We start from the raw sequence: 16,605 nt of genomic DNA on the forward strand, positions 1-16,605 counted from the left end.
AAGCTGCAACCCTGTGATTTTTTTTGACCTCTGTAGAGACCTTGTGCCCTTCAGATTTCCACAGCCCTATGCTGCTAGTGTCCAGTGCACATTTTTTCTTTCCAAGCCAGTTTAGAAGGCGGTGTGATCAACACACCGTACTCTAGCTTGACTTGGATTCCAAATTAAATAACTAGATTTATTTACAGAAATTAGGGTGCACACAGAACAACGCAGACTGAAGTAAAATGATGGCTGTAATAGCCTAAACTCTGCTTTTGACAGCAGTGAGTGTAAAGAGTCTCTTTACCAACAGTTTATAACCAGGTCCAGCACTTGCTTTTGGTTCTGTTTTTCTCAGGACTCCGGTTCCCACGCGTTTCTGCTTTAGCCGCTTGCTCTCTGTCCCTGTTAGGCCCGCAGCTTAAATGCGCCACTAGTCTTTTGAAATGTCTGGAATGCATATTAATGCTGAATGGTTACTCTGAATGTCCCATTGCCAGGTTGAATTATCCACAGATGGTGGTTGTTCAAAACAAGGTCTTCATGGCTGCTTAGCACAGTAATGCTGTATGAAAGTCAAAAACACATGGCATCTCCTGGAAGCTATGCACAGTGGAGCTGGGTGGCCATCTTAGAACTCACTAAGTCTCAGCTTTACATTTAGACAGCACAAATTCATCTATATATTGATGCCCAAAGGTGGTTTTGACTCACTACTTTTTATATATACAGTAGTAGAATTCGTTCCAGGGTAGTTCAGTCTCTTATCTATCTGTGTAAAAGTTACATGATCGTGATTTCCAACTATTCTTTTGTGTCATTGTTTCATTCTTAATTGTAAATATGTAGCTTGCACACTATGGAAATCATTCATAAATGGGGAGCCATCAAATAGAATGGTAGTATCAATTTATTTAGCAATAACATGACTGTTGTGTAGAGATGTCATTGCTAGTTGCTATGAAGTTGTTTTTTCCATAAGTGAGGCTGTGCAGGTGAGATGACAATTGTGGGAGTTACAGGCTGCCTCACGAATGAAAACCTATTTCTTGGCTAGCCATTGATTTATACCTTTTACTTAATTTTCCTAAAAAAAAAAAAAAAAAATCACTTATTTTAAGGATTGTTACAATCACCGAATACATGGGGCTAACATTTACGATCGGAGGCTTCCCGCGGGCGGAAGCCTCCGACCTGCAACAATTCTACGAATGTACCTGGTGGCCCGGAAGATACGGAGGCTAGCGATCCTGGGCCTCTCTGGGTCCGCACGGGCAGAGGCCCCCGTATCCCAGGGACGCAGGCAGTTCGTAGGCGCCCTTGGGAACCACATGGGCCGGCCTGACCAATAAAAGAAGGGAATCCCCATAAATATGAATGGGGATCACTTTTTAAAAAAATACACCAACATATGAAATTTTTTTAAATTACATTTTTGAAATGAATTAAAATGCCATTTATAATTAAATATTTTAAACAAAATTTTAAATTTTTTGAAAAAATTGTTTTTACAGGGCTACAAAAAAGTACCTTTTATTGAAGAGCATTTTAAATTTGTAAATGAGTGATAACATTTTATTTTTCTATTTTTTTTGAAAAACTCTTATGCTGGTAAAAGCAGGCCTTAAGTTGCCTCCTCCAGCCCTACACCCCTCTGAAATCTCCAATTCTGGCCTCTTGCGCATTCCTGATTTTCATCGCCCCACCATTAGTGGCCGTGCCTTCAGCTGCCTAGGCCCTAAGTTCTAGATTTTCCTCCGTAAACCTCTACCCCATCTCCTTTATGATGCTCCTTAAAACCTACCTCTTTGACCAAGCTTTTGATCACCTGTCCTAATATCATCTTATGTAGCTCAGTGTCAAATTTTGTTTGATGACACTCCCGTGAAGCGCCTTGGGACGATTTATTACGTTAAAGGCGCTATATAAATGCAAATTGCTGTTGTTTATTGTAGTAAAGAATGTACCTGCATTTGCATAGCAGTTTTCCCCAACCTCAGGAAATCCCTAAGCACTTCGCAGCCAATGAATTACTTTCAAAACGTGTAGTCGTTATGTAAGCATACACAACAGCCAATTTGCCCATAGCAATGTCTCATAGACAGCAGTGAGGCAAATGAGCAGTTCATCTGTTTTGGTGATGTTGGTTGAGGGATAAATGTTGGCCAGGACATTGGGAGCTCCCTGCTTTTCTGTGAATGGTGTTGAGTTGTGAAGTAAGCTATTTATGTCTGTTTTATTGTTTGCTGTTGGGACAATTATGATCTCTCAAATGTGGAAATGTGTGATTCCAGTCTTTGGGCCACATTCAGTAGGATTTATTTGGAACTTAGCATTCAACTGTGTATGTGTGTTCACTTCCATATATTCTAAATCATGGCTTTAATAAAAATACTTTTCTTGAAGCAGCAATCAAGTGAGATTATCCCGATGTGGCAGAAATTCTTTGGCCTACTTTCCTGATTCTCGGGCAGATCTAATGTGACCAGAGAATAAGACGGAAAAAAAAATCATGAGCAAGTTTGGATATAATCCAAGATGGCGTTGGTTTAAACCAGAACCACATTATTGAGACGCAGCAAAGCAGATTCAGCACAGCCATTCCACATGTCTGTGGAATCATACTTGACCGTATGTTGTTGGACCTGTTTCAGCAGGTTCTGCTCTTCATATAGCTGAGCAAGGTAACTTGGACTAAATACTGTGGTCTTGTGCCCAGCATGCTGCTCGTTACAAAAGCTGCACATTGCTGTCATTGCCAAAACCTCTATTCCAAAATTGTATAGCAGTAGTAAAAGAGTGAACGCTTTTTCAAACTCCAACCTAGTTTACAATTTTCTTTCCTCCACCCCTTCCCCTTCTGTTTCTAAGGCCCCTTCTTCCAGAGTGCCTCTGGGCTCTGGAGGGAAGGGTCAGGAATATACAACCGCTTCTAGCTCCCTGATCACAGTGCTATCAATAGATCTGTAGCTTTACAGCCCCCATTTGGCTGCAGAACTCTTTGGTATTCTGCAAAATGGACTATTTAATGCCTTATTTGGGCATTTGTCACCTATGAGGTATTGCCATTATCAGTTCATTTCCCCCCCCCCCCCCCAACTACTCTTATTTTTGTTTGAAATACTGTAAAGTTTCCCATTGCTCACATGGTAACTATTTTTCCAGGCTGTTGCGTTAACGTTGCTGTATTCTGCATTAATTGTTTTGCAGGAACTGCTGAATAATTTGAATCTTGGAGAAATGAAATGTACTGTGCCAGTGCTAGCAGTATCGCTAGCCTTAGAGGGGAAAGCCAGCCACCGTGAGCTCACCTCCAGACTTCTGTCTGATCTGTGTGGGAAAGTGCTCACTACAAATGATGTGGAAAAATCCTTTGATATGCTGCTGAAGGATTTGCCAGAACTAGCCTTGGACACTCCTGGAGCGCCACAGGTTAGTGCATGAAATGCTAAACGAGGCTGTTTTTTTATTTTTTGCATTCATCAAGGTAAGCAATGTTTGTGCTGGGGAATGGAATGCTTTCCATTCCAGGCACCCCATGCCTGCATCAAACACACCCAGGTTAGGTACAGCTGGATGCAAATCAAAGCTCCCTTTTCTCACAATAATGTGCCTCGTGGCCTCTGTTCATGGACTACCTGGCTGAACATGAATGGGATTCAGTGCTGTGCTTTCCAACTAAAGGCGGTCAAGGGAAATCCCAGTAGGACCCAGGCCTATCCAAACTTCATGTAGCAAGTTAAAGGGCCCAGTTCAAATAAACCTGAAGCCAATCTCTTTTTGCTTTCTGCAGCAAAGTGCTTCACTTAAACTTGGCAACAGCCCGCTGTGGCAAATTAAAGGCAGCACTGTATGGGGAACTTGGTATGGATTTGTCTGCAATATTTTATGTAGCACATTGGTTGTGATTGTAGCCTTTGGGGAGGGGGAGAATAACAGTGCCATGGGTGATCCAGGATGTTCACATCTTTATTGTATTGAACCTGCTAACCATGAGTACGCCATTATTGGTGGTCAGTTATGTGTGCTTGTGACCATTTTGCACACTAACTTTCTTTGAAACTCATGTAACCTGCCTGACTGGCAAAGCATTCCCTGCTGTAACAACTCACTGAAGTTCTCCCTAGTCTCTTCTCATCTCTGCCCTCCATCATTGATTAATCCAGAGATAGGCTAGACTGGCTGAGTAACTGGCTCATTTTATAAAGTGAGTAACTACATGCTGTTGTGGACACTTGATGGTGCCTAGCAGACTGCAGTCCTGTTCCCACCTGTCATTTTTTAATGCTAGGAGTCAAACAAATGAAAAATGAACACCAGGATTTTATGGTATGTTGACAGAACTTCCCCTGTAGAACTGAACTGTTCTTCCCATTTAATGAGTCAAATACCTGGCTTCAACAGGGGTCAGTTGGTTGACCTCAATCCTTTGTGATGGATGAAGGATAGTTCTGTGTAGTTTAAAAGTTGCTGTATGCTCCAATTTTGTCTCAACCATGTCTGAGTTTTACTTTAGAAAGTTTGCGTTCTGTTCAGGTCACTCCTGGATTTAAACCAAGGTGCGCTGCAGGAACTTTGTTAGTTATTCCCTCCAGTGTAAAGATGCAACAAAGTTGCTTAAAAAAAAAAATTACTAGGCTATTTGCATGGCTTTTTGTGATTTGAATAGTGACCTGAAAGCAAATGCTTAATGCAATTTTTGTTTTGTTTTCGTCTTTCCAGCTTGTAGGCCAGTTCATTGCAAGAGCTGTGGCAGATGAAATCCTGTCAAAAAGTTACATTGAAAGTTATAAAGGGAAGGTGGATTGTGAGAATGCCAGGTAAGTGTTGGGGTTTTGCCTTGTATTTTAGGAGACTGCATACAATAGATCCTTGCTATAATGTGCACTTTGGGGTCCATCCACAGAATACTACGACGTATGTTTTTAATAAGTCTTGCAAGCAAGAAAATACATATTTGAGCTTTAATATCCATTAGCAAAAACTCAACTCTGCTTGACTATATTAACAGTTGTTCAGCTTCAGAAGATTGGGAAGTAGCCTGCAATATTCGATCAATTGACCAGATGTGGTTGAGGTTAACATCACTTTTTCCCCCTCATTTATCCTTTCTCTAGAGCTGCCTTGGGTAGAGCAGCTGTGCTGCTCAGTATGAAGAGGGGTGGTCTGCGTTTGGACAATGTATGGGGGACAGGAGGTGGACAAAGGCCCGTTGAACAACTTGTCCAAGAGGTACATCATTTCAGTGATTTTTGTAGTGTGTACAATATGTAACTCGGATGAAAATGTTACATGTCTTTTTAATCAGACTTCTAAAACTAGGAACGGATTTTGTAGCCTAAAATATTTTGTGGTAAATTCAAATAATAAAAGAAACTCCTCTTAAAGGGATGTCTAGTATGGTATTTCCCCCTTATCTGAGGAAGAATGTTCTTGCCATGGAGGGAGTGCAGCGAAGATTCACCAGACTGATACCTGGGATGGCAGGAATGACGTATGAGGAGAGATTGGGTCGATTGGGCTTATACTCACTGGAGTTTAGAAGAATGAGAGGGGATCTCATTGAAACTTATAAAATTCTAACAGGACTAGACAGACTAGATGCAGGAAGGATGTTCCAGATGGCAGGGGAGTCCAGAACCAGGGGTCACAGTCTAAAGATAAGGGGTAAGCCATTTAGGACAGAGATGAGGAGGAATTTCTTCACCCAGAGAGTGGTGAACCTGTGGAATTCTCTACCACAGAAGGCAGTTGAGGCCAATTCATTAAATATATTCAAAAAGGAGTTAGATATATTTCTTAAGGCTAAAGGGATCAAGGGATATGGGGAGAAGGCAGGGACAGGGTACTGAGTTTGGATGATCAGCCATGATCTCATTGGCTCGAGGGGCCGAATGGCCTACTCCTCCTATCTTCTATGTTTCTATGGTATAACACTTTCCTGGGAGTTATGGGGAAATAGTATTGTATGGAGTGGGCATTGTGTACAGTTTGGGCCATTACCTACATAACTTCTTGAAGCTAAATGTTAAAAAGGGTCTACTGTAGATTATATAATATAGGAAGTCCTTTGAGAATCTTTCACCAGCATGAAAGATCCATAAGTCATGACTGCTGCTGGACAATTCTTTCAGCTGCAAATTTGATTTCTGACCAAGTACAGCCCGAAGCAGAAATTGAATCTCAAGTCCTTACAAAGTTATTCTTATGGTCACCAAATTATTCTAGTAACTGTGACATAGCCACTATTCTTTGTCTTGGAGAAATCCATTGCAATATAATGTGTATATTTTAGTGCCTACATTGCCTGTAATCTGTTTCACATATAGGTAGGTATTTGAAGCATGTATTGCATTTGTTAGTCTTGCTCATAATCTTTCTTTCCTTGCCTTCCCCATGGCTGTACTATCCACCCCAAAATAAATTTTATCTGAGAACTTGATGGGGACTACTTTTTTTCTCATCAGATTGGTCTAATTATGGCTGACTCCAGACCTTTCTATTTTCATGGTTGTCTAGTTAGCCACATTTTTGCAAATACCATTATTTATTGCTTTTTTAAAAAAAAGAATACCGCTCGTTTCCTCAATACTGCAATGTTTCCTCTCCATTTATAATACACCAAATTATCTGGTAGGTTTATTTCGCAAGTGGACATGGGTGCAAGAACAGAGAGACCCGGGGTGTTTGTGCACAAATCTTTGCAGATGACAGGGCAGGCTAACAAAGCAGTTAATAAAGCTTATGGGATCCTGGGCTTTATAAATAGAGGCATATTGTACAAAAAACAATAACTTAAACCTATGCAGAACACTAGTTTGGCCCCAACAAGGACATGAAGGCTTTGGAGAGGGTACAGAAGAGATTTAATAGAATGGTTCCAGGGATGAGGGATTACAGTTGCATTAATAGACTGGAGAAGCTGGGGTTGTTTTCCTTGGAGCAGAGAAGGCTAAGAGGAGATTTGATAGAGGTGTTCAAAATCATGAAGGGTTTAGATAAGAGTAAATAAAAGAACTGTTTCCAGTGGCTGAGGGGTCGATAACCAGAGGGCACAGATTTAAGTTGATTGGCAAAAGAACCAGAGGCAACATGAGGGAAAAACTTTTTACTCAATGAATGGTTAGGATTTGGAATGCACTGTGTGATAAGGTGGTGGAAACCAATTTAATAGTAGCCTTCAAAAGGGAATTGGATAAATACTTGAAGGAGAAACAATTAGAGATATGAGGAAAGAGCGGAGGAGTGGGACTAACTGGATTACTCTTCAAGTGCCGGCACAATGGCCTCCTCCTGTGCTGTACTCCTGTGCTATGATTCTATGTTGCAGTGTAAACATATGTACAGGAACCCCATAAAAACACCACATTGTGTAGCAGTTACCTTACTTTTGCAAGAATAGCTAAACTTTTTTCTTTGATCCAAATAATTTGACTGCCTGGAATTTTATTGCGTTAACTTCTCAGAACCTTTAGCCAACTTCACTGAAAATCTGCAGTAAGCAATCTGTAAGCTTAATAGTAGTAAACCATGCAGGCAAGCTTTGAGAATTGGTTGCACAGTGAGTGGCTAAATGTGTTGGTTGCTGCAGAGAGTTTGACTGTACCATTTTCCCCCCCCTCCCCCGTATCATTACTCTGATAGATTGACATGTTGCTGAAGGAATACCAAGTGTCTGGAGATGTAGCAGAAGCTGAACGCTGCCTGCGGGAACTCGAAGTGCCACACTTTCACCATGAACTTGTGTATAAGGTAAAAATGAATGAAGTCCTCCAAGTACAGTATATATATATTTTTTTAAACAGTAGAATGCCCACTTTACATGTACAGAGTAACATGGTGCAAATTTGTTTTTAATTCATGATGTTAGAGCAGATAAGAGAAGTAAAAGTAGGGGAACATCTAGGCAATAGTGACCACAATATATGGTTTAGGATAATAATTGAGAAGGACATAAGCATGACAAAGACCAGGGTATTAGCTGATTTTTATGGGGCTGAGACCCGGGTTCGAATCCGGCCTCGGGTGACTGTCTGTGTGGAGTTTGCACATTCTCCCTGTGTTTGCGTGGGTTTCCTCCGGGTGCTCCGGTTTCCTCCCACAATCCAAAGATGTGCGGGTTAGGTTGATTGGCTATGATAAATTGAGCCTTAGTGTTAGGGGGATTAAATACGTGGGGTTATGGGGATAGGGTGGGATATGTGTTGGTGTAGGGGTTACGGGGATCGGGTGGGATATGTTTCGGTGCAGGCTCGATGGGCCGAAATGGCCTCTATCTGCACTGTGGGGATTCTGTGATTCTGTGATTGGCAATGATGTAGAATAACAATGGGAAACATTTAAAACTGTGTTCAACAGAGCCCAGGAAATTCTGCTTAAAAAAAACCAAGAACAAACTGAGACACCATGGATGAATAAGAGAAAAATTGAGGGTAAGGAAAGGGAGATACATGGACAGCAGGGGAGAGTGTGGCAAGGGAGAATACAAAGAGACTAGGAGAGAAGTTAAAAAAAAAAAAAAAAAAAAAAATTAGGAAGGCAAAGAGGAACTATGATATTAAATTATCAAGGAACAAAAACAAAATAGTAAAATATTCAACAGGCACATAATTTTAAAAAAGGAAAGTCGGGATGGGGGGGAGCAGCAGCGGAGGAGGAGCCCGGCTTAAAAACCGGCGCGAAGGCAGAGGCCCGACCAGTTCGGGGGAGAGCAGCAGCAGCGGAGGAGGAGCCCGGCTTAAAAACCGGCGCGAAGGCAGAGGCCCGACCAGTTCGGGGGAGAGCAGCAGCGGAGGAGGAGCCCGGCTTAAAAACCGGCGCGAAGGCAGAGGCCCGACCAGTTCGGGGGAGAGCAGCAGCGGAGGAGGGGCCCGGCTTAAAAACCGGCGCGAAGGCAGAGGCATACCAAATCAACAGCAGAGGAGAGAGGTAAAAAGTAATCAGTGTGTGACGTCACCAGGGAGCAGGTAAGTGATTGGTTGGTGAGTATTTCTCTCTTTTCAATACAAGCTTGACTTCTGTGGTGTTAAATTTCTAGGGTCCCTGGTGTAGTGGGGACAGTTGGTAAATAAAGCGCCCTAGAGTATACCTGTAACTGGGGTATTGAATAAATTTTTTAATTAATTAAAGGAGTAAGTCATGGCAGAAGAGCTCAGACCCGTGTTCTGCTCCTCTTGCTCCATGTGGGAAATCAGGGACGCTGCCAGTGTCCCTGACGACCATGTGTGCGGGAAATGCATCCAGCTGCAGCTACTTGCAGACCACATTGCGGCGCTCGAGCTGCGGGTGGATGAATTTTGGAGCATGCGCGATGCTGAGAGGCTCGTGGATAGCACGTTTAGCGAGTTGTTCACGCCTCAGGGTAGGGCAGCACAGGGGGTGACCATCAGGCGGAGCAACAAAGGCAGGCAGGTAGTGCAGGGAACCCCTGCGGACATCCCCCTTTCAAACAAGTATACCGCTTTGGATACTGTTGAGGGGGATGACTCACCAGGGGAAGGCAGCAGCAGCCAACTTCCTGGCACTGGGGGTGCTCCTGCTGCCCAGGAAGGGGGGAAAAAGAGTGGGAGAGCAATAGTGGTAGGGGATTCTATAGTAAGGGGAACAGATAGGCGTTTCTGTGGCCGTAGACGTGAATCCAGGATGGTTTGTTGCCTCCCTGGTGCCAGGGTCAAGGATGTCACTGAGCGGCTGCAGGGCATTCTGGAGGGGGAGGGTGAACAGCCAGTGGTCGTGGTCCACATTGGTACCAACGACATAGGTAAAAAGAGGGATGAGGTCCTGCATCAAGAATTTAGGGAGCTAGGTAACAGATTAAAGAGCAGGACCTCAAAGGTTGTAATCTCTGGATTACTCCCAGTGCCACGTGCTAGTAAGTATAGGAATGGGAGGATAGAGCAGATGAATGCGTGGCTAAAGAGTTGGTGTAGGGGGGAGGGTTTTACTTTCCTGGATCACTGGGCCTGCTTCTGGGAAAGGTGGGACTTGTACAAGTCGGACGGGTTGCACCTGAACCAGAGCGGGACAAATATCCTTGCGGGGAGGTTTGCTAGCACTGTTTGGGGGGGGGTTTAAACTAACTTGGCAGGGGGATGGGATACAGAGGGGAGCTGAAATAGGGGGGGATGTGCTGCCAATTATAGAGAAAAAAACAAGTCAGCTTGGTAGACAGGGCAAATATATAAGGGCAAGGCTGGATGGCATCTATTTTAATGCAAGGAGTCTTGCAAATAAGGTGGATGAACTGAAGGTGTTGATAAACACATGGGAGTATGATATTGTTGCTATCACGGAGACATGGTTGAGGGAAGGGCAAGACTGGCAGCTCAATATTCCGGGGTACAGAATCTTCAGGCGAGACAGAGGGGGAGGTATAAGAGGAGGGGGTGTCGCAGTATGAATTAAGGAGTCAATTACTGCAGTAAGGAGGGATGATATATTAGCAGGGTCCTCTAATGAGGCCATATGGGTGGAGCTTAAAAACAAAAAGGGGGCAAGCACTTTGCTGGGAGTGTACTATAGGCCTCCAAACAGTCAGGGGGAGATAGAGGAACAGATATGTAGGCAAATCTCAGAGAAATGTGCAAATAATAGGGTAATAATAATGGGGGATTTCAACTTCCCCAATATTAACTGGGATAGTCAGAGTGTGAAAGGCTCAGAGGGTGTAGAATTCTTAAAGTGCATCCAGGAGAGCTTTTTGAGCCAGCATGTAGAAAGTCCTACAAGAGAGGGGGTGGTACTGGACCTAATTCTAGGGAATGTGGCTGGCCAAGTGGAAAAAGTGCTAGTAGGTGAGCACTTTGGTGATAGTGACCATAATATGGTAAGATTTAAGGTGGTCATGGAAAAAGACAGGGATGGGCCGGAAATAAAGGTTCTAAATTGGGGGAAGGCCGATTTTAATAGGATAAGGCAGGATCTGGCCAAAATGGACTGGGATCAGCTACTTGTAGGAAAATCCTCATCGGAGCAATGGGAGGCTTTCAGAAGGGAGATTGAGATCATACAATGGCAACATGTTCCCGTAAAGGTCAAGGGTGGTTCCAAAAACCACAGGGAACCTTGGATGTCAGGGGATATACGAGAATGGATTAGGGAAAAAAAGGAGGGCTTTTGGTAGATACAAAAGGCTAAAGACGGAGGAAGCCCTAGAGGAGTACAAAAAGTGCAGGGGGATACTTAAAAAAGAAATTAGGAGATCAAGGAGGGGCCATGAAATAACACTGGCGAGCAAAATAAAGGGAAATCCGAAGATGTTTTATAAGTATATTAAGGGTAAGAGGATAACTAGGGAAAAAATAGGGCCCATTAGGGACAAAAGTGGCAATCTGTGTGTGGAGCCGGAAGATGTAGGAGGGGTTCTAAATGAATTTTTTGCATCTGTTTTCACTATGGAGAAGGACGATGTAGACATAGAAATAGGGCGGGGGGACTGTGATATGCTCGAACATATTAACATCGAGAGGGAGGAGGTATTGGCGGTTTTAGCTGGCCTAAAAATGGATAAATCCCCAGGCCCGGATGAAATGTATCCCAGGCTGCTGTGTGAGGCAAAGGAGGAGATTGCGGGGGCTCTAACACATATATTCAGGACCTCTCTGGCCACAGGGGATGTGCCAGAGGACTGGAGAACCGCTAATGTAGTACCATTATTCAAGAAGGGTAGTAGGGAAAAACCGGGGAACTACAGGCCAGTGAGCCTAACATCAGTGGTAGGAAAATTATTGGAAAAAATCCTGAGGGACAAAATTTGTCTCCACTTGGAGAGGCAAGGATTAATCAGGGATAGTCAACATGGCTTTGTCAAGGGACGATCATGTCTGACTAATTTGATTGAATTTTTTGAGGGGGTGACTAGGTGTGTGGATGAGGGTAACGCAGTGGATGTGGTATACATGGATTTCAGTAAGGCCTTCGATAAAGTCCCGCACAGGAGACTGGTCAAGAAGGTAAGAGCCCATGGAATCCAGGGTGCCTTGGCACATTGGATACAAAACTGGCTTAGTGGCAGAAGGCAGAGGGTGATGGTCGAAGGCTGTTTTTGTGACTGGAAGCCTGTGGCCAGTGGGGTACCACAGGGATCGGTGCTGGGTCCCTTGCTGTTTGTGGTCTACATTAATGACTTGGATATGAATGTAAAGGGTATGATCAGTAAGTTTGCGGATGATACAAAAATTGGTAGGGTGGTAAATAGCGAGGAGGGTAGCCTCAGTCTGCAGGACGATATAGATGGGTTGGTCAGATGGGCGGAACAGTGGCAAATGGAATTTAACCTGGAAAAGTGCGAGGTGATGCACTTTGGGGGGGACTAACTAGGCAAAGGAATACACAATGAATGGAAAGACCCTAGGCAAGACGGAGGGTCAGAGGGATCTGGGTGTGCAAGTACACAGATCCCTGAAGGCGGCGGAACAGGTGGATAAGGTGGTAAAAAAGGCATATGGGATACTTGCCTTCATTAGCCGAGGCATTGAATATAAGAGCAAGGAGGTTATGATGGAGCTGTATAAAACACTGGTTAGGCCACAGCTGGAATACTGTGTGCAGTTCTGGTCGCCACACTACAGGAAGGATGTGATCGCGTTAGAGAGGGTGCAGAGGAGGTTCACCAGGATGTTACCAGGGCTGGAGCGCTTCAGCTATGAAGAGAGACTGGGCAGATTGGGTTTGTTTTCCTTGGAGCAGAGGAGGCTGAGGGGGGGATTAAGGAGCAGGACCTCAAAGGTTGTAATCTCTGGATTACTCCCGGTGCCACGTGCTAGTAAGTATAGGAATAGGAAGATAGAACAGATGAATGCGTGGCTAAAGGGATGGTGCAGGGGGGAGGGCTTTAGTTTCCTGGATCACTGGGTCTGCTTCTGGGAAAGGTGGGACTTGTACAAGTCGGACGGTTTACACCTGAACCAGGGGGGAACCAATATCCTTGCGGGGAGGTTTGCTAGCACTGCTGGGGAGGGTTTAAACTAACTTGGCAGGGGGTTGGGGTACAGAGTGGAGCTATAGTAGGGGGTGATTTACGGCCAAATACAGAGGGAAAAACAAGTCAGCTGGGAAGGCAGAGCAAATATGTGAAGGCAAAATAGAATATGGCAGGGCTGGAAGGCATTTATTTTAATGCAAGGAGTCTTGCAAATAAGGTGGATGAACTGAAGTTGTTGTTGAACACATGGGAGTACGATATTGTTGCGATCACGGAGACATGGTTGAGGGAGGGTCAGGACTGGCAGCTCAATATTCCGGGGTATAGAATCTTCAGGCGAGACAGAGGGGGGTGTAAAAGGGGAGGGGGTGTTGCAATATTAATTAAGGAGTCAATTACTGCTGTAAGGAGGGATGATATATTAGCGGGTTCCTCTAATGAGGCCATATGGGTAGAACTTAAAAACAAAAAGGGGGCAAGCACTTTGCTGGGAGTGTACTATAGGCCCCCAAACAGTCAGGGGGAGATAGAGGAACAGATATGTAGGCAAATCTCAGAGAAGTGCGAAAATAATAGGGTAATAATAGTGGGGGATTTCAACTTCCCCAATATAAATTGGGACAGTCAGAGTGTGAAAGGCTTAGAGGGTGCAGAATTCTTAAAGTGCATCCAGGAGAGCTTTTTGAGCCAACATGTAGAAAGTCCTACAAGAGAGGGGGCGATACTGGACCTAATTCTGGGGAATGTAGCCGGGCAAGTGGTGGAAGTGTCAGTAGGAGAGCATTTTGGCGACAGTGACCATAATTCGGTGAGATTTAAGGTGGTCATGGAAAAAGACAAAGACGGCCCGGAAATAAGGGTTCTAAATTGGGGGAAGGCCGATTTTAATATGATAAGGCAGGATCTGGCCAAAGTGGACTGGGAGCAGCTGCTTATAGGAAAATCCACATCAAAACAGTGGGAGACTTTCAGAAGGGAAATAGAGAGAGTACAACGCCAACATGTTCCTGTAAAGGTCAAGGGTGGGACCAACAAGCAAAGGGAACCTTGGATGACGAGGGATATACAAAAATGCATTAGAAATAAAAGGGGGGCTTTTGGCAGTTACAAAAGACTAAAGACAGAAGAAGCCCTAGAGGAGTATAAAAAGTGCAGGGGCATACTTAAAAAAGAAATTAGGAGGGCGAGGAGGGGCCATGAAATAACACTGGCGAGCAAAATAAAGGAAAATCCTAAGATGTTTTATAAGTATATTAAGGGCAAGAGGATAACCAGGGAAAGGGTAGGGCCCATTAGGGACCAAAGTGGCAATCTGTGTGTAGAGCCAGAGGATGTAGGCGGGGTTTTAAATGAATTTTTTGCATCTGTGTTCACTATGGAGAAAGACGATGCAGACATAGAAATCGGGCAAGGGGACTGTGACATACTCGAACATATTAGCATCGAGAGGGAGGAGGTGCTAGCGGTTTTAGCGGGCCAAAAAGTGGATAAATCCCCAGGCCCGGACGAGATGTATCCCAGGCTGCTGTGGGAGGCAAGGGAGGAGATTGCAGGGGCTCTGACACTAATTTTCAGAACCTCTCTGGCCACAGGGGATGTACCAGAGGACTGGAGAACAGCTAACGTAGTACCATTATTCAAGAAGGGTAGCAGGGATAAACCAGGGAATTACAGGCCAGTGAGTCTAACATCTGTGGTGGGGAAATTATTGGAAAAAATTCTGAGGGACAAAATTAATCTCCACTTGGAGAGGCAAGGATTAATCGGGGATAGTCAGCATGGCTTTGTCAAGGGTAAATCATGTCTAACAAATCTGATCGAATTTTTCGAGGGGGTGACTAGTGGGGTGGATGAGGGAAATGCTGTGGATGTGGTTTACATGGACTTCAGTAAAGCTTTTGACAAAGTCCTGCATAGGAGACTGGTCAAGAAGGGAAGAGCCCATGGGATCCAGGGTGCCTTGGCGCGTTGGATCCTAAACTGGCTGAGTGGCAGGAGGCAGAGGGTGATGGTCGAAGGTTGCTTTTGTGACTGGAAGCCTGTGTCCAGTGGGGTACCTCAGGGATCGGTGCTGGGTCCCTTATTGTTTGTGATCTACATAAATGATTTGGATGAGAATGTAAAAGGTATGATTAGTAAGTTCGCAGATGACACGAAAATTGGTGGGGTGGTAAATTGCGAGGAGGAAAGCCTCCGGCTACAGGACGATATAAACGGGTTGGTCAGATGGGCGGAAAAGTGGCAAATGGAATTTAACCCTGAAAAGTGCGAGGTGATGCATTTTGGACGGACAAATAAGGCAAGGGAATACACAGAGTGGTAGGACCCTAGGAAGTACAGAGGGTCAGAGGGACCTTGGTGTACATGTACATAGATCCCTGAAGGCAGCGGAGCAGGTAGATAAGGTGGTTAAAAAGGCATATGGGATACTTGCCTTCATTAGCCGAGGCATAGAATATAAGAGCAGGGAGGTTATGATGGAGCTGTACAAAACGCTGGTGAGGCCACAGCTGGAGTACTGTGTGCAGTTCTGGTCGCCTCACTATAGGAAGGATGTGATTGCTTTGGAGAGGGTGCAGAGAAGATTCACCAGGATGTTACCTGGGATGGAGCGCCTCAGCTATGAAGAGAGGCTGGACAGGCTGGAGTTGTTTTCCTTGGAGCAGAGAAGGCTGAGGGGGGACCTGATTGAGGTGTACAAAATAATGAGGGGCATAGATAGGGTAGATAAAGAGGAACTTTTCCCTTTAGTGGGGGGGTCAATAACAAGGGGGCATAGATTCAGGGTAAGGGGCAGGAGATTTAGAGGGGATTTGAGGAGGAACTTTTTCACCCAGAGGGTGGTTGGAATGTGGAACTCAATGCCTAAAAGGGTGGTAGAGGCAGGAACCCTCACAACATTCAAGAAGCATTTGGATGAGCACTTGAAATGCCATTGCATACAAGGCTATGGACCAAATGCTGGAAAATGGGATTAGACTGGACAGGGATGGATGGGCGGCGCAGACACGATGGGCCGAAGGGCCTCTTTCTGTGCTGTAAAACTCTATGACTCTATGACATGATTGAGGTGTACAAAATTATGAGGGGCATAGATAGGATGGATGCTGAGGAGCTTTTTCCCTTAGAGGGGTCAATAACTAGGGGGCATAGATTCAAGGTAAAGGGCGGGAGGTTTAGAGGGGATTTGAGAAAGAACTTTTTCACCCAGAGGGTGGTTGGAGTCTGGAACTCACTGCCTGAAAGGGTTGTGGAGGCAGAAACCCTCACAACATTTAAGAAGCATTTGGATGTGCACTTGAAATGCCATAGCATACAAGGCTACGGGCCAAATGCTGGAATATGGGATTAGATTAGACAGGGCTTGATGGCCGGCGCGGACACGATGGGCCGAAGGGCCTCTATCCGTGCTGTATGACTCTATGACTCTAAGGGACGATCGGGATAAAATCACAGGCAGCGATAGCAAAATGGTAGAAATATTAAATAATTATTTTGCTTCAGTATTTTACCAGGGAGACGAATCAGGTGGACGTGACATTGGTAGATGAGATTAGAAATGATATAACCACATTTGAAATAAAGAGGAGAAATATTAAATAAACTAACCAAACTCAGGATAAAACCCCTGATCTGGATAGATTGTATCTGTGCAACTTAAAAGAATGGAGGGAAGAAATCGCAGAGGCACTATTACACAC

The 16,605-nt window shown here is 44.5% G+C and overlaps 1 protein-coding gene across 2 annotated transcripts in view; it reads left to right on the forward strand.

Moving 5' to 3' along the window:
* Window positions 1–16,605, forward strand: part of pdcd4b (programmed cell death 4b) — a 46,720-nt gene that overhangs the window by 15,649 nt on the left and 14,466 nt on the right. For both annotated transcript variants that reach the window (XM_085994354.1, XM_085994355.1), the window contains 4 exons: window positions 3,193–3,414; window positions 4,705–4,802; window positions 5,100–5,214; window positions 7,627–7,734. In XM_085994354.1, the coding sequence (XP_085850480.1) occupies window positions 3,193–3,414; window positions 4,705–4,802; window positions 5,100–5,214; window positions 7,627–7,734 (543 nt within the window). The remainder of the gene's footprint in view (window positions 1–3,192; window positions 3,415–4,704; window positions 4,803–5,099; window positions 5,215–7,626; window positions 7,735–16,605) is intronic.

This window comes from Somniosus microcephalus, chromosome 8 (assembly GCF_052327205.1).
Source record: "Somniosus microcephalus isolate GS21.2 chromosome 8, FLI_Smic_1.0, whole genome shotgun sequence".
In the NCBI taxonomy this organism is placed as follows: domain Eukaryota; kingdom Metazoa; phylum Chordata; class Chondrichthyes; order Squaliformes; family Somniosidae; genus Somniosus; species Somniosus microcephalus.